This window comes from Thamnophis elegans, chromosome Z (genome assembly GCF_009769535.1).
Source record: "Thamnophis elegans isolate rThaEle1 chromosome Z, rThaEle1.pri, whole genome shotgun sequence".
In the NCBI taxonomy this organism is placed as follows: domain Eukaryota; kingdom Metazoa; phylum Chordata; class Lepidosauria; order Squamata; family Colubridae; genus Thamnophis; species Thamnophis elegans.
In genome coordinates, this window is record NC_045558.1 from 126,734,999 (window position 1) to 126,759,835 (window position 24,837).

At 44.0% G+C, this 24,837-nt stretch overlaps 1 protein-coding gene across 1 annotated transcript; it reads right to left on the reverse strand.

Moving 5' to 3' along the window:
• Positions 1 to 2,742: 2,742 nt before the first annotated feature.
• Positions 2,743 to 24,532, reverse strand: LOC116520682 (perforin-1-like). Its single transcript, XM_032234978.1, is given in 15 exon segments — positions 2,743 to 3,198; positions 3,200 to 3,315; positions 3,318 to 3,423; positions 3,425 to 3,565; positions 3,567 to 3,623; positions 3,625 to 3,737; positions 3,740 to 4,124; positions 4,126 to 4,143; positions 4,145 to 4,220; positions 16,215 to 16,326; positions 16,329 to 16,508; positions 16,511 to 16,630; positions 16,633 to 16,811; positions 18,410 to 18,526; positions 24,248 to 24,532. Coding segments are annotated over 13 exon segments (1,665 nt in total). The 5' UTR covers positions 16,766 to 16,811; positions 18,410 to 18,526; positions 24,248 to 24,532; the 3' UTR covers positions 2,743 to 3,090.
• Positions 24,533 to 24,837: the final 305 nt, after the last annotated feature.

Consider the following 24,837-nt stretch of genomic DNA (forward strand, 5'->3'; position numbering starts at 1 on the left):
TTAGAAATAGCAGTTCTCCAGCCCGTTTTGTCCCGAGACGCGCGTTTTACAATTTGTAAAGCATTGTATATTTTAGTGGAAGGACCTAATTTCTCGTGTTTGGAACTGGTACGAAGACAACGGGCACGAATAAATAGCCACCCTAACTTATCTGAAAATTAAGAATTAGCCTTTATATAAGGTATGTAGTTAAAGAATTGATAATTGCTGGGAGGAAGCTCTCCGTAGAGGCCACGTGCTGGGTGTCCATCACCCTCTCTCCCGCCTCTGGGAAGGTCTGAGGGAAGGGCCAAGTTTGCCACCCTAGCAGGGGTGCCGCCTTCGAAGGTGGGTGAGTTCCCAGCAATGCGGATCTCGGATCAAGCCCTAGAATCGAGGCAGGAGATGCGGCGAGGGGTCCTCGGGCTCCTTTCCGCGGATGCCTCAGTGGCTTGTTCGGGATTTGGGAATGACTCACGGCCGGCAGCTTTGAGTACAATGGGAAGAGGTGAAGCACCGCCAGCTTTCATAACCCAATTCAGACTAGTCTCCCCCCAGTATTTTAACATTATTTGTAAAAACATTATTTGTCATCCATTCGCTCTATTTCCCCCATTCTGGAGGGCATCTGCAGAGCGTCATGTGGAGATGACAATTTAGGAGAAATCTCATCGAGGGTCATCTAGTCCAGCCCACTACTCAAGCAGCAGACTTTAAAGTTTTTCAGACAAGTGGCTGTTTAGCCTCTTCTTAAAAACCTCCAGTAATGAAATATCCCCAACTTCTGAAGGCCAGCTGTTAATTGTTCTCACTGTTAGGAGGTTTCTCCTTAATTCCACTGTTGCTTCTCTCCTTGATTAGTTTCCCATCCATTGTTTCCTTGTCATGCCTTCAGGTGCTTTGGAGACTAGCTTGACCCCTTCATCTTTGGGGCAGCCCCTCAAATTTTGGCAGACTGCTATCGTATCTCCCCTTCTTTTCACTAGAGGAAGCCCAACTGCTTCTCCACTGCTAAAGGAAGACCATGCCATTCATCCATGAAAAACTGGCCTTCAGCGTAGCATTCGCTATCTATGCAATGTTCATAGCCCTACAAGAGGGGTGTCAAACTCGATTTCATTGAGGGCCACATCAGGGTTGTGTCGGAGGTACCTGTGGTAGCCAGCAAAAACCGGCTCCTGAGCTCCGTTTTCAGCTGCAACGGCATCCTGCAACCCTTCGCCAGTGAAAATGGAGCTCTGCGTGGTCACCTGCGGCCCCTCCATTTTTGCTGCAGAGACACCGCGGTCTGGTCTCTTTTCCTGTTTCCATGGCAGCCCCAGGGCCAGATCTAAGCACCCCATGGGCTGGATCCGGACTCTGGGGCCTTGAGTTTGACACCTCTATCCTACAAAGTTTGGAAGTTTTGGAAGTTTATTGACATTTGTATGCCGTCCACTCCCTAGGGACTCTGGGCGGCTTACAGACAAACAAGGGAATATATAAAAATTAAAATAGAAATACAACAATTTAAAATTCCACAACATACATACTACTTAAAATGGGGCTGGATGCTAATTCAACAGCCCCAGGCCTGCCGGAACAGCCAGGTCTTAGTGGCTTACAGAAGGCCGGAAGAGTAGTGAGGGTCCGGATCTCAACGGGGGAGATCATTCCATAGGGCCGGGGCAAAACCCCATGGATTTGTATAAATCAACTTTATGATCAGAATGGTGAGGGGTCCTTTTCTAAAACAACCAGTATGATGAAGGGGGGGGGGCACAGAAAGAACAAAGCACACACCACGGACAGATTTGAAGATTTATTTATGTATGTTTTATATGTGTTTTGCAGATTGTGTTAAAAGTTTCTGAAATAGCAACAGCATTTATATATCGCTTCACAATACTTTTACAGCCCTCTCTAAGCAGGTTACAGAGTCAGCCTATTGCCTCCAACAATCTGGGTCCTCGTTTTACACACACACCACACACAAACCACACACGCACACGCACACACACACACACCGCGGAAGGATGGAATCTATTACAAGTAAAGTATTGAATTGATTAGTACAGGAAGGATTTGACAGATTCCCAAGAGTCTCTCTCTGATCCGTATGAAAATATGTTGGATTAATTTCTCACAGCATACTACTACTTCTCTAATTATAAATACAAAAATATACTACCCATACAGGTTGTGACTATGACGTATGCAAAAAGGGGGCCCCATGGCATGTTACTAGTTCACAAGAGGGTGGCCCTGATATATCCCTGGTCCGCGGTATAATTGGACCACATGGAAAAGCGCTAGTGCATCATAATAACAAAGACATTAAGAAAAGGAAATGATTGAGCCCACCTACATTGGCCCTATTTTCAGGAAGGTCTTATTATTTTTGAGGTGCAGGAGGCGGCAAGCGTGGTCACCTCAGGGCAGCTGCGTTGTTGCAATATTTCAGGGAGGGCTGATTTTATGCGCATGCGCTCAAAAGCCCGGTCGGGCTTATTACCCAGGGAGGTCTCATTTTCAGGGAAACAGGGTATATAGCAGAGGTGGATTGCTCCCGCTTCAGCCCAGATCGGGGGGAAGCAGTAGTAGCGGTGGCAGGAGGCTCCGCCCATCCGCCCGGATGTTTCTGTGCATGAGCGGACTGGTAGTAAAAAAATTGGAAACCCACCACTGCTATATAGTAGTTCTTGACTTAAAACAGTTCATTTGGTGACTGTCCGAAGTTACAACGGCACTGAAAAAAACGGACTTATGATCATTTTTTTACACAACTGTTGTATCATCCCCGTGGTCATGTGATCACAATGTGAGTATTTGGCAACCGCTCCATATATTTATGATGGTTACAGTGTCCTGGTGGGGTCATGTGATTGCTTTTGATAACCTTGACCAGCAAAGTCAATGGGGAAGCCAGATTCGCTTAAGGACTGTGGGAAACGTTAGGCTCAATCGGGGTTGTAAATTGAGGAGAAGAGTGCATTTTTCTAGAAATGATCTGTTCAAAAACTCTCTTCCAGTTGTTGTATAGAAGAAAATTGATAGGGATTCCTATTAGATTCTTTCCAAATCTGAGCAATGCCTTAATTTATCAGTATGAGTCCCACCCATGCAGGGTACTCAGATATGGAATGTGTGTGACCATGAATTTTCCTGGTCACGATTTGTGTCATTGAAATAGGAGGTTGGCAGATGCAAAGGGACATATTCATGGCAGCTGGACCCGGCCGAGAGTGGGGGCACATGTCAACTCGTAATAGAACCTAATGTGCCCATACTTGAGATAGCATATCTGCCAGTTGCTAAGACCTGACCTCAGCCTCCCCTGACAGCGATGCAAGAGGCGTCGTGCCAGACGTCGCTGTCCCAAATCTCCACCACATATTTGTCGTTGCCGTTCAGCGTGACAGCCCCGAAGTTCAGATTCTCTGACCACCGAGGGTTGTTATTGCCACCGAATGACCCTCGTGCGCATATCCTGGTCTTGGAAAAGGAATTTGACGTAGGCATCAGTGGAGGAAAAATGGTCACCCCCAAGACCGGACCCACTGTCCACATGGAACTTGAGGTGAGCCCTGCCCCGCTCGGTGCCGCAAACATTTGTTGTTGATGAGGCCGTTGGGTATACACATGCAGGTGCACTTTTCGACCCAGTTGTTGAAGTTCTTCTGGGGGCACGCTTTGGTGGCAGTCTCTCCTTAGGGCTCTTCTTTTGATGTAGCTCACGGTGGCTTGCTTTAAAACATTCCTCCTGGGGTCTGTTTGTTCAACAAGCTATACAGAGGTAAAAGGGAATAAGACACCAACCCAGGGGTCCTTTCGGTGCTGTCTAGCCATTCGTTGAGATGGTCCAGGTCTCTGCTATCCGAGAAGAGCATCTTCTTGTGGCCTCCTACCACCTCCATGTGCTGGGTCGTGTAAAGCTCGTAGAAGCTGATTTAGATTTCCCGAACCATAGCTTGGCACATTCGAATGGAAAGAAAAGGACCCCAAAGACCTATACGCTTCAGCTTTGTCTCCAATCCAACAGTATTTGATCTTCTCCGCCGTGAACCCCTCAAGGTCATGCCACAGGTTTTCAAAGCCAGCAAGTAACGAGCTCGCCCACCTAGATACACCAGGCTGATATAATGGGTGCCATAGATATTGATGAAAATGCTGGTATTCCTCGGGGGTCGTGATGGGGGGGCAACTTGCCGATGGCCCGAACAAAATGGAAGGACAGCAGAGGATTCGTCTGAAGCCCCAAACTGCAAAGGAAAAGAATGGGGGGGGGGAGGAAAAAAGCAGGATATTGTCAGCACGACAAGATGGAACTGCTTTGCTTCTTTCAAACCTTAATGCTTTTCAACTTGCCAATGAACCAGGGGAAGAGGGAGGGAAAAGGGGAAATGAATGTGGAGAATGTATGCATAGATTATGAAATCATGGAAGCAGGGGGTGGGCCGTACGGGGGTCGCCCGGATTCGGGAGACCCTGCAGCTAACGTTATGGCCGGGTTGGAGAACCTCCAAGTCCCACCCCTGGCTGACCCTCATCCAACCCTTCCCACCCCACCAACCCCTCCTGGAGTTGCCACACAGCCCATTTTGGATGTGAGGTAAGTGCAGGGCCTGTGCGGAGGCTCGAGGAGTGGGGGGAAAGGGGCCTCCTAGAGTTCTGGAAGGCCGGAAACGGGCTTGTTTCCAGCCTCCAGAAGTTTTTGCCCTCCCAGAGGCGTGAGGGAAGCCTCCGGAGCATGGGGAAAGCGAAAACAGACACCCCCCCTGCCGTGGTGTAGGAGGCCGACCAGGCCATTCCCACCATGGCCACGCCCACCCATCAACTGGGCAGAGAACCTGTTACTGAAATTTTTGAAGCCTGCATGGAAGCCATCAAGGCCATCACTGCGGGTGCTTGAGAAAGAGATGGACTGTTCCCATAACAAAAGAATGTCTCAACTATACAAAGTGATCCAACAGGGGAGGGGAAGAAGAGGAAAGTATTGTTTAATTGGGCAAGCATTTGGGTGAGAAACCAGAGCAGGTTTTGTTTTTTCAGTACCAACATAGTGTATCCAATAAAGTTTTACTTTTGGGAATTGCAATTCTCTGGAGAGTTTTCCTTGTTTGGGGTATGCTAATTGGACAGTTCTGTGTCAAAAGCAACATCCCAAATCACATTTCCTGCCTCAGCATTCAGCATGAGAAAGGAAGGTGATGCAACAACCATGCTGAAGGTCAGATGGTGTCTAATGGTCAGTTAATGGATAGGAGTCATGTGGCGTGTTTTCTGGTGTCTCTTTCTTCCCCTGGTTAATCTTGAAATATTCTGGAAATGAGGAGAAGCCCTTTTTATTTTTTGTGCCCTGACACCAAAGAATACTTACTGAGAGTGTAACAGTCAATACAAAGTAATCCTTAATTAAACCATTTGTTTAGTCACCAAAGTTATAACGGCACTAAAAAAAAGTGACTTACTGCCAGTTTCACAGTTAACAACTGTTGAAGCGTTCTGTAGCCGAATGATCAAAATTCAGGCAGTTGGCAAATGGCATGTATTTATGATAATTGCACTGCCCAGGGTCATACGATCAGCATGGGTAACCGTCCTAACTAGCCTCCGACAAGCCGAGTCAATAGGGGAAGCCAAATTCGCTTAATGACCATGTGATTCACTTAACAGTTGCAGTGACTCATTAACAACGTCTGCGCTGAGAAAGCCGTTAAAAGGGGGCAAAACTCACTTAATCACTGTCTTGCTTTAACAATGGAAGTTTTAGGGTTATGTAAGCCAAGAAGTACCCGAAATCTGGAGCTGCAATTTATTTTAAAGGTAAAACCATAATAAGTATGTTATCACCTACAATAAATATCTGTCATAGGTACCAATTATTGCCTGTAATTATGGTGCTTCTCTCCTTAGCTAAATTGTATCTAAATGTTTACTGTAACCAAGTTCTGGATATGGGTTTGAAGGTTTCGTCCTGTGGTTTATTGCGGTGTTTGAAGTCTGACATCAGATCAGGAGAGGGCTTCAAAAATTGCAGCAAAGGGTTCTCTGCCCCGATGGTGGGTGGGCGTGGCCTAGTCGGCCTCCTGCACCATGATGGGGGGGGGGACATATTTTTCACCCTCCCCACGCTCCAGAGGATTTCCTGGAGCCTCCGGGAGGGCAAAAACTGCTCCTCCCCTCAAAGGCTAGAAACAGACCCGTTTCCGGACTTCCAGAACTTTCAGTAGGCCCGTTTTTTTTAGCCCTCCCAGGCTCTGGAGGCTTTTGTCGAGCCTCCGGGAAGGCAAAAATTGGTTACTAGGGCTCCAGAGACTTTCCGGAGGCCGGAAATAGGCCCATTTCTGGAATTCCAGAACCTCCGGTAGGCCATTTCCCCTCTTCCGATCCTCGCATGAGCTCTGCACTTACCTGGCCTGATGAATGGGCGCGTGGAGACCATGGGATGGGGCAGAGTGGGGGGGGGCGTTGGGGGGGGGCAGCCAGGGGTGGCATTTGGGTGTTTGCCAAACTGGGCAGAATCCTCTCTAGAGGATCACTCGAACCCATCTGAGCTCCCACCATCCCACCCCTGCATTAGATCATACCTATGATTTTGTTTGGTGTCCAAAAGTATATCCTCCTAACCAAAATGGGGTCTGAAGTGTTTTGGCCCTGGAAGAGGCTGTTTAACCTGGAATACTGTCTCCTCAACTCTTCAAACTGCTTCCAGTTCAGAGGATTATTTTCAAGAAACCATCTAACTGCCCCCTAAATGGTATGGACCAGGGGGAACTAGAACATTCTGGAGCTTTATGGAACATTCTATTCCGTTCCTGAATCAGACAGTTTTGTACATCTTTTGTGGTAATAAAAGATCTCACGGAAAAAACTAGCCTGGTTGTAGCCATAACATTCTCATTCTTCAAATTCTTTTATGCTATTTTCGACATTGTAAGCAGCCTGGGGTTGCTGGATAGTGAGATAGGCGAGATATAAATTTAATAAAAAACAACAAAGAAACAAATAAATAAATACAGGTAATCCTTGATTTGCAACCCCAATTGAGCCCCAAATTTTCAACGCTGAGGGAAAATGCTATTCAGGGAGCTTTTCCCCTTTCTGTGACCTTCTTGCCACAGTTATAAGTGAATCACTGCAGTTGGTAAGTTGGTAACATGATTGTTAAATGAATCTGGTTTCCTCCATGACTTTGCTTGGTCAGAAGCAGGGCCGGATTTAGATGAAAGAGGCCCTAGGCTATTCCACTTATGAGGCCCTTTCACCTCCATTTTTAAGTTGTAAATTACATGAGAGACATAAAAACATCATTACTGTGATATATCATATATATCAATATATAGCTGGCCTCCCGACGGAGGGCGGCTCTGCTCTGCGGCAAAGGCAGCGAGGCCAGCCGCCTCCCATGCTGCACTCAGCGCTGGCTCGGCCCCCTCGCCCTCACCTGCCTGGCCGCTGGTGGGCTCTGCGTCGACCGGGCGGCTACTGGGAGCGGCCGCCCCTCTTGCCCGACCGCCGGTGCCGGGAACATGGGCGGGCCCCCCAACTGCCGCGGCACTGGAACGATCTTAACCAATACATTTTTATGTTTGTTCATATGCATAGAATTTCTCCTTATTTTCGGTTCAGTGTTTTAGTGTTCACTGTTTTTAGAACAGTGTAATTTAATTTTGCTAACAATTTGAATGTAGGCCCCTCTTGATCTTGAGGCCCTAGGCTGAAGCCTAGTTAGCCTATAGGAAAATCCGGCCCTGGTCAGAAGGTTTCGAAAGGTAATAACATGACCCTGGGGACACTGCAAGCATCCAAAATTCTGAGCACGCGAGCACTGCAAGAGTCATACATGTGGGGGGAAAATATGTCCTAAGTCATTTTCTTCAGTGTGTTGTAACTTAGAATTTGTCCTAAACAAATGGTTTAAAGCCGAGGACTAGCTTTAAATGAGGAGCGCTCCATACAGGAGGTCCTCGACTTACAACAAGTTCACTTAATGACCATTCAAAGTTACAATGGCACTGGAAAAAGTCACTTATGACCATTTTTCACAACCTTTGCAGCCCCCCCCCCAATGATCACTGATCAAAATCCAGATCTTTGGCCACTGGTTCGTATTTATTGACGATTGCAGTCTCTTGGAGTCATGTTGTCCCCTTCTGACAAGCAAAGCCAACAGGGGAGCCAGGTTCATTTAACAAGCCTGTTACTAACTTAACAACTTCAGTTATTCACTTAACAACCATAGCCAGAAACATCATAAAACGAGGCAAAACTCACTTAACAAATGTCTCATTTAACAACATAAATTTTGGACTCAGTTGTGGTTGTAAGTTGAGGACTGCCTGTTTTAGGGTTCTCTGTTCCAAGAACATCCTTAACCCCATCAGTCACTGACTTAGTCCAATCTCTTAATCAATGATTTTGGCAGCACATTATTTATAGCAATACGTTGAAAGTTTGGAATTACGGCTAGTTCTGTAACCTGCAATAGTTCATTTAATGACCATCAAAATAAAATTACTGGGGGGAAAAGCGACTTACAACCAGGGGTGGTATTGACTTACCTTCCCTACCAGTTTGCAAATGTGAGTGTGCACATCCACGCATGCGCTGAGGCTTCAGCACATGGGCTTTGGCTAAAAAAAGTGCCTAAATGTGACGCCATAGAGCTGGGGTGGGTGGGTGGGGCCAGCCACAATTTCCGCTACCGGTTCAGGTTCAGGCGACCACCAGGGTGGGTATTGATTTACCTTCCCTACCGGTTTGCAAATGTGAGCGTGCACATCCGCTCATGCACTGAGGCTTCCGCACATGCACTTTGGCTAAAAAAAGTGCCTAGAACTGGGATGGATGGCTGGGGCCAGCCACAATTTCTGCTTATGACCATTTCCCACACATTGATCATTGCAACATCCTTATGGTCACATGATCAATATTCAGACGCTTGTCAACTGACTCATATTTATGACCTTTGCACCGCCCTGGGGATCATAGGACTCCTTTTACGACCTTCTGGCAAGCAAAGGCAATGGGGGAGCAAGATTCACATCACAACCGTGCCCCTCGCTTAACAACTGTTGTGGTTCCCTTAACCATTAGGTCATAAAATGGGGCAAAACTCACTCAGGAAATGTCTCACTATTGTAACACAAATTGTGGGCTCAATGGTAGTCGTAAATTGAGGGCAACCTGTACTGGGCCTCTCCTTGTTCCCTCCAGGAGGTATCGGAAGAAACTTTACTCCCAAATAATTGACGGAGCTGTACTAACAAGCAAGGCATGATGGCATGATTTGGCTGGCATTGTGGCACCCACTCACTGCATTTTGCTATTATACCTTGGCAGCAAGTCATTATTAGAAATGCTTTCTTTCTTTTTAAGTAACTCTTATCTCTATCCTTTTTTTTGTTTTAGAACTAAGTACAAACAATGTGTTTGTAGTTGCCTTTGTGTGGGTGTTCTGTAACTCAGTTGACCAGATGGATGTAACCCTGTCCTTGACTGACTTGTCATGAGATAAATTTTTACTCCCTTCGGATTCAGTTGCCTGGATTAATTATCTATCTCCCCTCCAACTCCAACTGGAGCCAGGGAGATGCATTGAAGAAAGCAGGATGAGGAACATTAACTGAGCGCTGCAACCTTATTCCTAAAATTGATTGTAGCTGCTCAGCAAACAGTTCTATGTGCTGTTGGTTTGAGATCCAAAGCCAGTTTATCTGGAGGGCCGTTTTTCACCCTCCAGAGGCTTCAGGGGCCCCCAGGAGGCTTCTCTGAAGGCTCCGGAGGGCAAAAACCAGCCCTACAAGCAAGTGACTTACTCCAAGAAATATGCTATCTTTGGTGAGGAGAGCCCTTGAAATCTGATGCTTGAGATGATCCCCAAAGATCTTCAAAAATCCTATCTGGAACACAGCAGTTATCAAACTCATATCCATAAATCCTCATTCTTGGCTACATTCAGCTATAGCCTACCATCCAGCCTGTTGCAGATAATCCTCAATTTACAACACATTATTGAGCATTCAAAGTTACAACAGCCTGTGACTTATGCCCGTGACTTATGTCCATTTTTCATAAGGCCGTTGCAGTATCCTGGGGGTCACATAATCAAAATTTGGATGCTTATGTAGGATGGCTGCAGTGTCTCACTGATCCCCCTTTTACGACCTTCTGACAAGCAAAGTTAGTGGGGAGGCCTGATTCACTTAACAACCTAATGTAGCTGCAGCGATTCACGTAACAACTGTGGCAAGAAATCTCATAAATTGCAGCACGATTTACTTAACAACTGTCCTGCTAGCAATGGAAATTCAGGGTTCGATTGGGGGGTTAAAAGTCGAGGACTTCCTGCATTTGCATCCAAACACCAAAGTGGGTTGTGCACATTGTACACTCAGATGCAATGGAGAAAAATAGTTGGTGGGTCTCCGTCAACATTTTGATTATGCCCATTAAACAGACTCTCCTAATTAACACAACTGATAGATTCATACCAGAGGTCAAATAAAACCAGTCAAAATTGCCTTGGGATACTTCTCATTTAACTGCCATGAGTGTGAACACAACTCAAGAAAAGACAACACAATTCTAGGCTGCATAAACAGAGGGATAGAATCAAGATCATGTGAAGTGTTAATATCACTTTATAAGGCCTTGGTAAGGCCACACTTGGAATATTGCATTCAGTTTTGGTGCCATGATGTAAAAAAGATGTGGAGACTCTAGAAAGAGTGCAGAGAAGAGCCCAAAAATGATTAGGGGACTGGAGACTAAAACATATGAAGAAGGGTTGCAGGAACTGGATAGTTTAATGAAAAGAAGGGCTAGTGGAGACATGATAGCAGTGTTCCAATATTTAAAGGGCTGCCATAAAGAAGAGGGAGTCAAAACTATTCTCCAAAACATGGAAGGGCAGGACCAGAAGCACAGATGGAAACTAATTAAGGAGAGAAGCAAACTAGAACTAAGGAGAAATTTCCTGACAGAACAATTAATCAGTTGTAAGAAGAGATTGGTATAAAATTGTCATGAAGTGGTATGGGTTTCTGCCTAAGCAGGAGGGTGGGACTAGAAGACCTCCAAGTCCCTTACACTCTGTATTCTAACCCTTTCAATCTACTCCCCAGCCAAACTAATTTGAATGGAATATGGCACACACGGTTGCCTCCAACTTTGTGATGTTACGGATTGTTCCTAGAGGACTTTATAGCTGGTGATATCAAAACCATTTGGAGGTTATGGAGAGACAACAGCTATCTGTGGTCTTTGAATAAAGATTACTTGTCAGGATGACAAAGACTAATTCATTTCCCCAACCAGTCCTAAAACAAGAATGAATGGATTTGGACGTCGGTGTCTTCGAGGTAATTGCAATCTTGCCATCAACACGCATCAAGCATCTTGACCCCAAAAGCTGATATTGGTAGTTGGTAATAGTTACCCCAAGCCTCTGAGATCTATCATGAGCTAGGCAACTTTTTAATGGTACATGTAATAACAGAGGCTAGAATTAATATGCACAAAATTGTAAATTGAGGCGCTTCAGATGGAATGGTAATAACTAAAAATTTAGAATGTGCGAAACGGCAAGGTTAACAATGGAACTAAAGAAGAAAGAGAATATTGCTCAATATGGGACTTATGGTATAATTGGCTAGATCATAGATACAGAGTTTAGAAAATTAATAATGAGAAGAAGATTAAAAAACTAGAAACAAATAGTAGAGGTACGAAGTTATATAGAATAATACATATTGCAAGCAATCCTTATTGGATGTTGTACGCAACATGTCATAATCAAATAATAGAGGATAAATGTATACAGAGTCGTTTAAAACTATAGAACAATGATCAGTTATGGTATACACCTTATGTTTACAAGTACTTACTAATATGATTAAGAGGAACTGAGTGATTAGGGGGCATAACATCATATATATTAAAAGGATTTGATACAAATGCAAAATTGAAATTGTGATGTAGAATAAAAGAAAACGTGCAATAAAATATTTTTTTTAAAAAAGAGTCTAAGAAACTTTTTGTTATAGATTCATTGCCTGTTGCATGCTCACAATAAAAGAGAATATTTGTAGTTCAGGATTGAAATGAAGGGTCCTTGATGCTCCCAAGTTGGCTCGTTTTCTTGAAGACGTTCATTACCCAAACTAGGTACCATCATCAGTGCTAGAAAGGAGCGGGGTTTGCTGTCAATATACTGAGAACAAACCTCACTCATTATAGCACTGAAGACCATCCTAAAGGTGCTTTTTAAAGAAACACTGGACTTCCTTCCTTGCGAACAGCAGGGAGGTGACACGGGGCTGGATCCAGGCGATAGTTATCGCCTCCCTTCGGGAGGGGTTCTTTCCCCTGCATAAAGGCGGCGGTGGTGAGACCCTCCTGAAGAAGCCATCGTTGATCCAGCCAATCTAAAACTATCATCCAGTCTCCAACTCCCTTTGTGGGGGAAGGTTGTGTGAGAAGTGGTGGCCTCTCAGCTCTGGCGGTCCTTGGATGAAATGGTTATCTAGATATTTCAGTCTGGATTCAGGCCTGGCTACAGCACAGAAACTGCTTTGGTCGCACTGACCGATGATCTCTGGAGAGCCAGGGACAGGGGTATGCCTCCATCCTAGTGCTCCTTGACCTTCAGCGGCCTTCGATACCATCGACCATGGTATCCTTCTACGACGGTTGCGTGAGAGGGGGTGGGGAGTGGCAACAGTCCTTCGGTGGTTCTCCCCACCTCTCGGACAGGTCGCAGTCGTGTTGGTTGGAGGGTAGAGATCGACCCTAGGCCCCTTAAGTATGGGGTGCCACAGGGCTCGTCCGTCCCCACCTCCTGTTTAACATCTACATGAAGCCACTGGGTGAGATCATTCAGCGGCACGGGATAAAATCACACAGTATGTGGACGATACACAGCTGTATCTGTCCATCCCGTGCCAACTCAGTGAAGCGGTTGACGTGATGTGTCAGTGCCTGGAGGCTGTTAGGGTCTGGATGGGGGTAAACAAGCTTGCACTCAATCTGATAAGACCGAGTGGCTTGTGTGTTTCCCTCCCAACAATTGGCCAAGTATTCCATCTCTCAGCTGGGGGGTGAAATTGTATGCCCCTCAGACAAGGTTCACAATTTGGGAGATCCTCCTGGCCCACACTCTTAGAACACCATTTGTCGGCTGTGACCAGGGAGGCATTTGCCCAGGTTCGCCTGGTGCACCAATTGCGTCCTACCTGAACCGGGAGGCCCTCGCAACAGTCACTCATGCCCTTGTGACCTCTAGACTGGACTACTGCAACGTGCTCTACATGGGGCAGCCCTTGAAGAGCATTCGGCGACTCCAGCTTGTCCAGAATGCAGCCGTGCGAGCGATCGTGGGTGCGCCTCGGTTCACCACATAACACCTATCCTCGCGAGCTGCACTGGCTGCCTATTGGTCCGGATACACTTCAAGGTGCTAGTCGTCACTTATAAAGCCCTTCATGTTATTGGACCTGGGTACTTTAGAGACCGCCTGCTGCCAATTACCTCCAATAGACCTATTAGATCCCACAGAATAGGCCTCTCTGAATCCCACTACTGGCCAATGCCAATTTTCTACCACCCGGAGGAGGGCCTTCTCTGTGGCTGCTCTGGCCCTCTGGAATGAGCTCCCCGTGGAGATTTGGACCCTCACCACCCTTCAGGCCTTCTGCAAAGCCCTTAAAAACCTGGCTGTTCCGACAGGCCTGGGGCTGACGAGTTCCCATCCCTGCTCGAATTGTGTGGCTGTTGATTGTTTTAAATTCAGTGGTTCCTTGTTGTTGTTTTCCCTCTGTTTGTATCCCCTACCTTTGGTTTGTGAGCGCCCTGAGTCCCTCCGGGAATAGGGCGGCATATAAATGCAATCAAATCAAATTAATCTTTCCTGGAAGATGTTTTCACTTCTCATTCTTGAATGAGAAGCAAGATGTCTTCAAGGAAAAAAAGAAAGTCAGTTGCCTCACTTTTGGGATAACCACGACCTGGATGACTGAGAATCTCCATAGACATTTAGCATGCTGATGTTACTAGTTTGGGTGATGAAAAGTCTGCAATGAAATAACCAAGCTCAGAAGCTAAAGCCCCCCCACTCCACTCCATGTTCCACAATGTTCTGATCAACTCCAATTCAGGGGGGATGGAGCTGAAATTCCTTCTTCATCATCCAAGAGACGTTCAGCATTTAATAGCTTTGGGGTGGGATTTGGACAGGTGGATTCAAATTAGAGTTCTCCCACCGAGGATCAATGGGATTCCTCAAGGAGTCTATTATTATTAACAGTAGTAGTTTTATTAGTTAGTATTTATTATTAAATTGACATACAATAAATTTTTGGAACAACATTGTTCCAAACATTTATTGTATGTCAATAATTTAAAAACTACTAATAAAATTTAATAAATAAATACTAAATTTCAGATTGTTCCACAAAGTAATCTTTCAATAGCAATAGCAATAGCAATTAGACTTATATATTGCTTCATAGGGCTTTCAGCCCTCTCTAAGCGGTTTACAGAGTCAGCATATTGCCCCCAACAATCCGGGTCCTCATTTTACCCACCTCAGAAGGATGGAAGGCTGAGTCAACCTTGAGCCGGTGAGATTTGAACAGCCAAACTGCAGAACTGCAGTCAGCTGAAGTAGCCTGCAGTGCTGCACTCTAACCACTGCGCCACCTCGGCTCTTCAATGCTAATGGGACTAAGATTGTTTATATGGATTTATTTCTCTGTCTGTTGGAACAATTACTTACGTACATTTTTGATCAAAGTGGGACCAGTAACATTTTACTACAGTTTCAGAATTATAACAGTTTATTTACCGAGAGTGCAAGGTTACAACATCGCTGAAAAAAGTGACATGACTTTTTTTCACACTTATAACCATTGCAACACTTGATCAAAATTGGGATGTTTGGAAACTGGTTCATATTATGATGGTTGCAGTGTCCCAGGATCATGTGGTTCACTTTTGCGACCTTCTGACAAGCAAAATCAATGGGGAAGTCAGATTTACTTAACAACTATGTTGCTAACTCAACAATTGTAGTGATTCACTTAACAACTGTGGCAAGAATGGTTGAAAAATGGGACAATACTCATTTAACTAATGTCTCAATTAGGCACAGAAATTTGGGCTTGATTGGGGTCATACAGAGGTGATTTTCTGCCAGTTTACCCCGGTTTAGGCATCATCATGGACACTCTGTGCATGCCCAGAACACACTGATTTCAAATGGTAGCGAAGGTAAGAGGATTTCATGCTTGGGTCATATGTCAAGGGTTACCTGTACTCTTTCCCAAAAGATGCATTTTCAGTAAAGATTGCCTCAAATTTTCAACTCCTTGGAAAAAGAAATATGCCAAATGAATGGAATTCCTCAGCATTATGTTTCAAGGTACGAAATTGCCATATTTTTCAGAGAATAAGATGCACCTTTTTTCCTCAAAAAAAAAAGGGTGAAAATCTGGGTGCGTCTTATACACTGAATATAACATTTTTGGCCCCCGAAACCCCCACCCTTCATCAAAATGGCATGCAGAGACTTTAATGAAATGAGTGAAAAACATGCCTTTTTTGCTCATTTTTGCCCTCCCCAGCCCTCAGGATCACTCAACAAGCCTCCTAAAGGCTATGCATGTCTTTTTCTTTTTTTTTGACAAAAAAATGGGCCGTGTTCATGAAAAACGGGCCGTTTTTGGGAGGTCTGCAGAGTGCAAAACTTTTTTTTAATTTGCCTCTTCAAAATCTTGGTGTGTCTTATACTCCAGTGCAACTTATACTCTGAAAAATACGGTATTTCCTCTGGGGGCAAACTCTGGAATTGTTGTAACAAATTCCATAGCATATTCTGAAAAGTGATTTCCCCCCCCCCCAGCAAATTGGCTACTGCAGCTCCTCCCCCTGTTTATGCTTTGAAGTGGTAACAGTAACAGAGTTGGAAGGGACCTTGGAGGTCATCTAGTCTAACCCCCTGCTCACGCAGGAGACATGTACTAGGGATTCGAACAGTGGTGAGATTCAAATAATTTAACAACTGGTTCTGTGCCCTAATGATTTCTTCCAAGAACCAGTTCACCAGACGACTCAGAAAGTTAACAACGGTTTTCCCGGAGTGGTGCGAACTGGTTGAATCCCACCACAGGATTCAACCGCCGACCTTTCTGATTGACGAGCTCAGTGTCTTAGCCACTGAGCCACCTAGCCAAGCTAAGTGCTTTGATGCTTACCTGTAATGTTCACATTCGATCTCGTTCCTCAGAAAGCTGTACCTGTCTTCGCGGGTTTTCTGATATGCGAAAATGGCCATATTAGAGTGAGAGCCAGCAAAAGCCACCTGAGCTTGGAGAATCCCAGGTCCTCCTCCATGAAATCCTCGACCATCTCCATTCTCCAGTCATTCTTGACTTCTTTGGCTATTGCGTTGGCCACTATATCTAACTCGTCCACAAAGTTGTTTGCTTTTTGTCGGCAGTTTTCCTTCTGCCGCCAGTCCACCCCAACCAGGGGAAGTCTCTGCAGCTCCCACCCATTTTACGATTCCGACACAGGGTGCACGTCCCATTGGGTCCCTGCCATTTGCTGATGTCCACCACGTAAGCCCCTTTCTTCTCCAGAGTGGTGATATCAACTCCTTCCCCAATGAATTATGTCCTGGTACGAAGTTGACATTTTTCTTGCAGTCATTTCCGTGATGGGTCTCGCATTCACTATTGTGGAGAGGGAGGGAGAAATGGAAGGAAGCAAAGTAAACCATGAAGAAGAGATGAAGCTTGGGCATGTTTCTCAGAAAGATTTCCTCCTTCTTAGGCAGTTTCTGAATTGTCCTGAGGAGAGAGGGGGAAAAAAGCAACAGATGTTGTTTAGGGCTGGGATTTGGAGGTGTGACAAAACGTTACAGAATATTTGAACAAGCCCTTTCCTACAGTGAAGCTGGGAGATATCTCATTAAAGCAGCTTGTTGGCACAAGAAAGGGCAGGTTAGGTGGTGATGATGGGCACTGCATTATTTGATATTAATTTTCCACTGGGGAGTCTCCAATTTTTAATGGACCACAAATGGTCCAGATGTTTTATATGGTGCATATTTGGATAACCAATAATGACTAATAATGATTCACCAAGTAAATTTCATTCCTGTCTAGATTCACCAAGTAAATTTCTTGGCTGAGTATGCACATGAATGCAGTAGGCTGCACAATGAAGCAGCTATTTGAGATAGAATAGAGTAGAGTAGAGTAGAGTAGAGTAGAGTAGAGTAGAGTAGAGTAGAGTAGAGTAGAGTTGAATAGAATAGAATAGAATAGAGCTAGAAAGGTCCTTGGAGGTCTTCTAGTTCAACCCTCTGCTCAAGCAGGAGACCCTATACCGTTTCAGAGATGTGGATGTTCAGTCTTTTCTTTAAAAAGATGACGAAGCAACCACAATTTCTGAAGCCAAGTTCTTCCACTGGTTAATTGTTTTCACTGTTAGGAAATTTCTCCTTAATTCCAGGTTGCTTCTCTCTTTGATTAGTTTCTATCCATGGCTTCTTGTCCTGCTCTCTGGTGCTTTGGAAAAATTAATAGCAATAGCAATACCAGTTAGACTTATATACCGCTTCATAGGGCTTTCAGCCCTCTCTAAGCGGTTTACAGTGTCAGCATATTGCCCCCAACAACAATCCGGGTCCTCATTTTACCCACCTCGGAAGGATGGAAGGCTGAGTCAACCCTGAGCCGGTGAGATTTGAACAACCGAACTGCAGAACTGCAGTCAACTGAAGTAGCCTGCAGTGCTGCATTTAACCACTGCGCCACCTCGGCTCATGTATTAAGTTGACCTCCTCTTCTTTGTGGCAGCTCCTCAAATACTATCATGTCCTTCTTTTCTCTAGACTAGCCAAGCCCAAATCCTCCAACCGTTCTTCATATGTTTTAGCCTCCAGGCCTTTAATCATCTTAGCTGCTCTCTCTCTGCAATTTTTCCCAAGTCTCAACATCTTTTTTGTAATGTGGTGACCAAAACTAGATGTAGTACTGCAGCTATGGAAGTCACCATTAGAGGCTTTGTTCCAGAATCCCCATGCAAACGTTGGAATGGGAAGGAAAACATGACCACCACCAGCACCACCACCACCACCACCATCATCACATCATCCATTCCTGTCTAGAGTTAGCCACTTGCCTTTTCCTGCACATGGATTCTATCTTAATAGCTTGGTAACAGCTAGAAATCCACCATGGCTGGTTTTCTTCTGTGAGCAGCTGTAAGTTTCCCTCATTCTTGCATTCTAAAGAAGTCAGAATGACAATCTTCCCTTCCCTCCTTTCACCTTTAATCTACAATTTTCTTTTGATATCTCCTATCACCACAGCCTGCCTCCCGCTGTCCGCTTGACAGTGGCTGGGAAATCAAGATTAGATATATATATATAGAAACTTACCCTCCTCTCCTTCTCTAGACAAGCAGGTCTATTCCGATGACCAATTCTGCAAATTTCCTTCTCGCTCCGTTTACTTTTCACTTCTTCCCTGTTCTAGCACATGGGGGGGGCTTGGTTCTAGTGGAAATTTTAGAGAAAGGGAGAGAAAGAAAGAGAGGGAAAAACAATAAGGGAGAAATGATTTTTCATAGCAGCGTATCAAACTTGCCTTTTGCAAAGACAGAGAGCATTTGGTGTCTTCTCTTTGTTTCACTTCTCCTTTTAAGTTGACCACACTCCTGTCTGGAATCCAGAGCTGGAAAGGAAATGACATTTCTTCCAACAGAACAACTTGCACTTTAATTTTTTCCAGATGAATGATTATTTATTACATTTAGCAAGTTTCTCATGATGCTCCTTTGTGAGTTGGGCATTCCCCTTTGGGTGGATTGTGGGAGTAATGAGATGGGATTCAACAAAGAAATATTTTACCAAAAGAGAGAAAGAGGCCTTTAAGAGGGAATATTTTATGCCAGAAGGACCTTTGTATTTATAGTAACCTTCACTTTTAAAAGAAAATAAAAAATAGAGGTGGCTTCCTATCAATGGGGCTTTAAATCCCTGAGCGACAAGCCAGAAACTTTTGTGTGAATTGTCGTATCTCATTTAAAATCCGAATGCTGATTTGTGTATTTTGAGCTACAATACAAACAGAAAATCAGGCACTGTCTTCTTATAAATGACAGGCCAGGTTAGTAGTTACCTCATTAGAAATCAACAGTACGGGTAGTCCTTGACTTATAACCATTTTTTACAGTTTTGATCTTTGCAGTATCCCCAGTATCACATGATCAAAATTCCCTTTTTGTACTGAAATCTTCTTTTTTTCCCATTTCAGCTCCGATTCTGATAGCACTCACTAAACAAACTTGGGGCAAGAAAGAAGGGCACATTTCTCATCTTCTGAACTTCTGACTCTCTTTGTTTTGAGGCTGATTCAGTCAACATGGGACATACAAGTTTACTGTACAAAGGTATATTTACCAGTTAGGTGTATTTCCTAATACTTAATTGCCCAGATTTGGTTGGAAGATGGGCAGCTATATAAATGTTTTAAATAAATAAACAAATCAATAAATAATTCTCCTCAGCTCACTTTTTGCTTCCTGAAAGTTCAGTGCATTTTTTTTTAAAGAGAAGAACCCGTAGCTATAATCCTACAATAGTTAATTATTTATTTTATTCGTAGCAGTTCTACCAAACAATTCTCCATCAAGTATATCAGATATGGTATGGGGGGTGGGGGTGGGGAAGAGGCTGGAAAAGGCTATCAAAATAACAACAATTCTTCTGGTTTTATGGTTCTTTCAACAATTAGTCATGATGATCTCATCTGCCTTCAAAGTTCTAGGAAACGGCATCGTCACTAATGTAGGTGATTTCTACTGTTTGCCATTACAGAGTAGCTACTCCCACAAGACTGCTGAGAAACTCAAAGACAGAACAGATAAAGAGGTTATATTTTATCTTGAAAGCTTGTTCAACTTTCCTCAAAGATTCTCCACCATTATTTTCTGTCTCCTAATCCACTGACTGCAAATTGTAACTGGTGAGAAATATCTGTGGGATGAGCAATGTAGCTTGGAAGTGGCGTAATGCAGTGGTGGTTTCCTACTGATTCGGACCAAGTCAGCCGAACTGGTAGTGTTTTGGTGGCCTGGGTCACTGGAACTGGGTCACTGGAATCGGCAGTGGCCCAGGCCTGCCATGCCCCCAACCAGTTCTCCAGACAGCACCATGGGTGCCACCATCTTGTTTTTCAGTCCTGCACATGCGCAGAACAATTTTATTGTAGTGCACATCTATGCACAGCATACCCATGAGTGAACCAGCAGTAATGGCTGCCAGAACCCATCCCTGGCATGATGGCCTAGAGGTTTGAGCACTCACCTCATAATCACGAGGCTGTGAGTTTGATCCTAGCTAGTGGCAGATACTGTATTTCTCTCAAAGAGCAAAGAGAAAATATCTGCTATGAACTCCGTGTAGCTATCAGGAAAATCATCCAGCCAGTAACACTCATGCCTCGTCTCAACTCTACTAAAGAGCTGCTGGTGGAACAATGGTTAAAATGCTGTTCTGCAGGCTACTTCTGTTGACTGCCAGCTGTCTGCAATTTGGCAGATTGAATCTCATTAGGCTCAAGGTTGACTCAGCCTTCCATCCTTCCAAGGCTGGTAAATTGAGGACCCAGATTGTTGGAGGCAATAGGCTGACTCTGTAAACCACTTAAAGAGCGCTGTAAAGCACTCTGAAGTGGTATATGTCTAAATGCTACTGCTATTGCTATTACAGGATTATTAAAAGAAAAAAATAGTAATATGGCTTGGGATCATATTCCCTATACTATACTGAATCACCTATGGATGTCTTAACTGCTATGAAGATATTCAAGGCTTTACATTGGAAAATTGATCTCATTCTGTAGATAAATGACTAACTTGTGAGAATCTGCTTTGTTACTTAAAATAACCTTCTATCTAAAAGTAATCTGATATAGAATATCATTCAGTTCGGAAACCATTTTTAGAATGCAGGTCCTTATGTAGATTTCTACCATATATAAAATATGGATTTCACTTTTCAAATAGTCTTATTATTTCCATATTGTACAATGCTTTAAATCAAAAGACACTTTAGCAGTGTGCATACAATGGATAGTAATTTATACTATTTTTCTTTTCTGCATTCAAATGAGTGTTATTCCAGATATTTGTGTTCTCTTTAATTTTGCATCATTTTTACCAGCAATATAAGTCACTCAATCATTTATATACATAAATTGAATGCCAAAAAAAAAAAAAAATCATAGCTGTAACATGTCTTCTGTACTTCACCTTCCAATTTGTAATCCATTAAATCCATTTTCTCTCCTCTACTTTTCCATTCATAACTCACTTGAATATCATTTAGTAGGAAATATCGCAAGAGACATATCTAATACAACCAGATAGTCAGCTTGGACTTCTTCAGAGTCCTCACTGAGATTTTGTTAACTCTATCAAATAGCCATATATGAAGACTAAAATACATTACCGAAGAGAAGAAAATATGCCCAAATCATTCAGCAGCTGCAAAAAAAGAAAGAAAAAAGCCAGTGCAGTCTTGAATTGCATCAACAAAGGGATAGGCTCAAGGTCACGTGAACTGATAGTAGTGCTTTGTGATGCCTGGTAAGATCACATAAGGAATACTGCATCCAGTTTTGGTCACCATAATACAAAAAATGTTGAGATCCTACAAAGAATGCATAGAAGCAAGAAAAATGTTTAGGGGACTGGGGGATAAAACAAATGAAGAATGGTTGCAAGAATTGGGTATGTCTAGTCTAAAGAGACTTGGGATGTGGTGGCTCAGTGGCTAAGATGCAGAGCTTATCAATCAGAAAGGTCAGACGTTCAGCAGTTCGAATCCCTAGCTCTGCATAACCGAATGAACTCCTATTGCTTGTCCCAGCTTCTGTCAACCTAGCAGTTCGAAAGCATGTAAAAATGAAAGTAGAAAAATAGGAACCACCTTGGATGGGAAGGTAACAGCCTTCTGTGTGCCTTCGGCATTTAGTTATGCCACAGAGACGTCTTCGGACAGTGTTGACTCTTCGGCTTTGAAACGGAGATGAGCACTGCCCGCTCGAGTAGGGAATGACCAGCACATATGTGTGGGGAAGCTTTATCTTTACCTTTAGTCTAAAAAGAAGGACTAGGGCCAGGGGTGGGTTTCAACCGGTTCACGGCGGTCCCCGTGAACCAGTTGGTCGGTGAACCCGGAAGTAAGTAACTTCCGGGAACGGCAAAGAGCCCACCCGCCCGCCCGCGTTCCTTACCCGGTCTGACGAGTTCTGCGCTTCCACGCATGTGCAGGACGCATACAGCACCTGCGCGATCCTCCAGGAGCAGCTGGAGCATTGCACAGACGCTAGTATGCATGCGTGCGCTGCGCCGTGCACGAGGACACCACCGGCCCCGTTCCAACCGAACCGGTTGGAACGGGGCGAGAAACCCACCCCTGACTAGGGCTGATATGATAGCAGTCTTCCAATATTTGAGGGTATGTCCATAGAGATAATGGGGTTGATCTATTCTTCAAACACTGAGGGTAGGACAGGAAGATCATTAAAGAGAGATCCAAACTAGATTCAACCATTGTTGGGAGAAATTTCCTGACAGTGGGAAGAATTAATCAATGGAATAGCTTTCTTCTAGAAGAGGTATGTTTTCCATCACCAGAGGTTTTATGGATAGCCATTTGTCTGGAGTGACATAGGGTCTCCTACTTGAGCAGGGAGTTAGACTAAAAGACCTCCAAGATCCCTTCCAGCACTGCTATACAGTAATATTAATATTACAGAATATGTAATATTTATTACATAAAAATTACAGAATATTACATATTATGTAAAGTTCAAGATGATTTTGCAACCTGGAGAAGAAGAGGGGGGGAAATCTGGCCATACAACTGGCAATGATTACTTCCTTATTTAAAACATTTATAAAGTAATCTTGATGTACAACCACAAATGAGCCCAACATTTCTGTTGCTAAGCAAGGCAATTGTTAAGCGAGCCACGCCCCATTTTATGACCATTTTCCAGAAGTGGTATTTAGCCACTTCTGACAGGTTCTGGAGAACCGGCAGGAGAAATTTTGAGTAGTTCGGAGAACCGGTAAATAGGCTGGCCCGCCCTGGCTTCCTCCCAGCTGATCTTCTTCTGTTGCCCTGAACAGGAGAACGGAGCTGTAAAGCAGGTTAGTGGGGTGGGGAGGGAATGGGATTTTGCCGTATCCTTCCCCTGCCACTCCCACAAAACCACTCCCACAAGCCACGCCCACAGAACTGGTAGTAAAACAAATTGAATCCCACCACTGTCTTTTTTGCCATGGTTGTTAAGCAAATAACTTACAGTTGTTAAGTGAATCATGTGATCGTTAAATGAATTTGGTTTCCCCCACTGACTTTGCTTCCTAGAACCTCCCTAAGAAGGCTACAAATTACCATCACAGAACCTGGGACACTGCAAGCATTGTAAATACCATACCAATTGGCAAACACCTGAAGTCTGATCATCTGGCCATGGGAATGCTGCATCAATCTTAAGCGTGAGAACTGGTCATAAGACATTTTTTCCAGTGGCGTTGTAACTTTGAACACTATGAAATGACTGGTTGTAAGTCAATGACTACATTTATAGCCACCCATCGTAACTAGAATAGAGTAATAGAGTAGAGTAGAGTAGAGTAGAGTAGAGTAGAGTAGAGTAGAGTAGAGTAGAGTAGAGTAGAGTAGAATTCTTTATTGGCCAAGTGTGATTGGACATACAAGGAATTTATCTTTGGTGCATATGCTCTCAGCGTACATAAAAAGACAAGATACTCTGTCCCTCCCCAAAAAATAAGACCTTCCTGGATAATAAGCCCAATCGGGTTTTTGAGAGCATTCACTAAAATAAGCCCCCCCGAAAATAAGGCCAATCTGAAAACAACACAGCAGCAGCAGCCATGAGTGACCACACTCACTGCCTCCTGCACCTCAAAAATAATAAGACTTCCCTGAAAATAAGGCCAAGTTCTTATTTTGGGGGTGAAAAGAAAATTAGACCCTGTCTTATTTTCAGGGAAACACAGTACATTCATCAAGAATCGTAAGGTACAACACTGAATGATAGTGATAGGGTACAAATAACTATCTGGACTGCTCCCAATCAAAAGTTAAAGCAGCATAAAAACTATAAAACTAACACATTAGAAACATAAGAAAAGAACAAAAATCTGGTGCCAAATCAAACCTCTGACGTGCAGTCACCTATAGCAGTTTTCTCTATGATTTGAGGATGATGCTTCATTGAAATTTCACTGCTTTGAGCCCAAAGGTAAATCACTCAAGCTCTTCAGTTGTGTTCACATGTAGTTCATCCATCAGTGGGTCCTTTCATTTAAGTAGATTTCATTCCCAGTTTAAGATGCACCCTAATTCGGTCCAGACAGTTTTGATTAGTTTCAGATCTGTTTGGATATCAGGACACTGGGAGGCTTTATATTTTTGGGAGACCATAGATATTGCAGAGATATTAGCCAATCCACATTTGCTTTCTCTGGTCAACAGTTGACTAAGGATGAGGCTAGCCAGAAATTACCAGCCTGTTGGGTCCCTGCCTAAACACACATCCCTTCCTCCTGTTAGTACCATTTGTTTATGTTCTGTACTTTCCAGGAAGACCCAAATCCTTTGCCTTCCAAACTCCGATTCTGCCAGTTCTTCATTTGAGCCTTTGCAGAAAACGAGCTAGAGCAAGTACAGAACAAATCGTCCTTTTAAGATCCAGGAGTAATTTGTTGATATTCCCAATGTGGCATTCCCTGCTTTGAAACAGAATTTTCTTCATCCATGTGTAG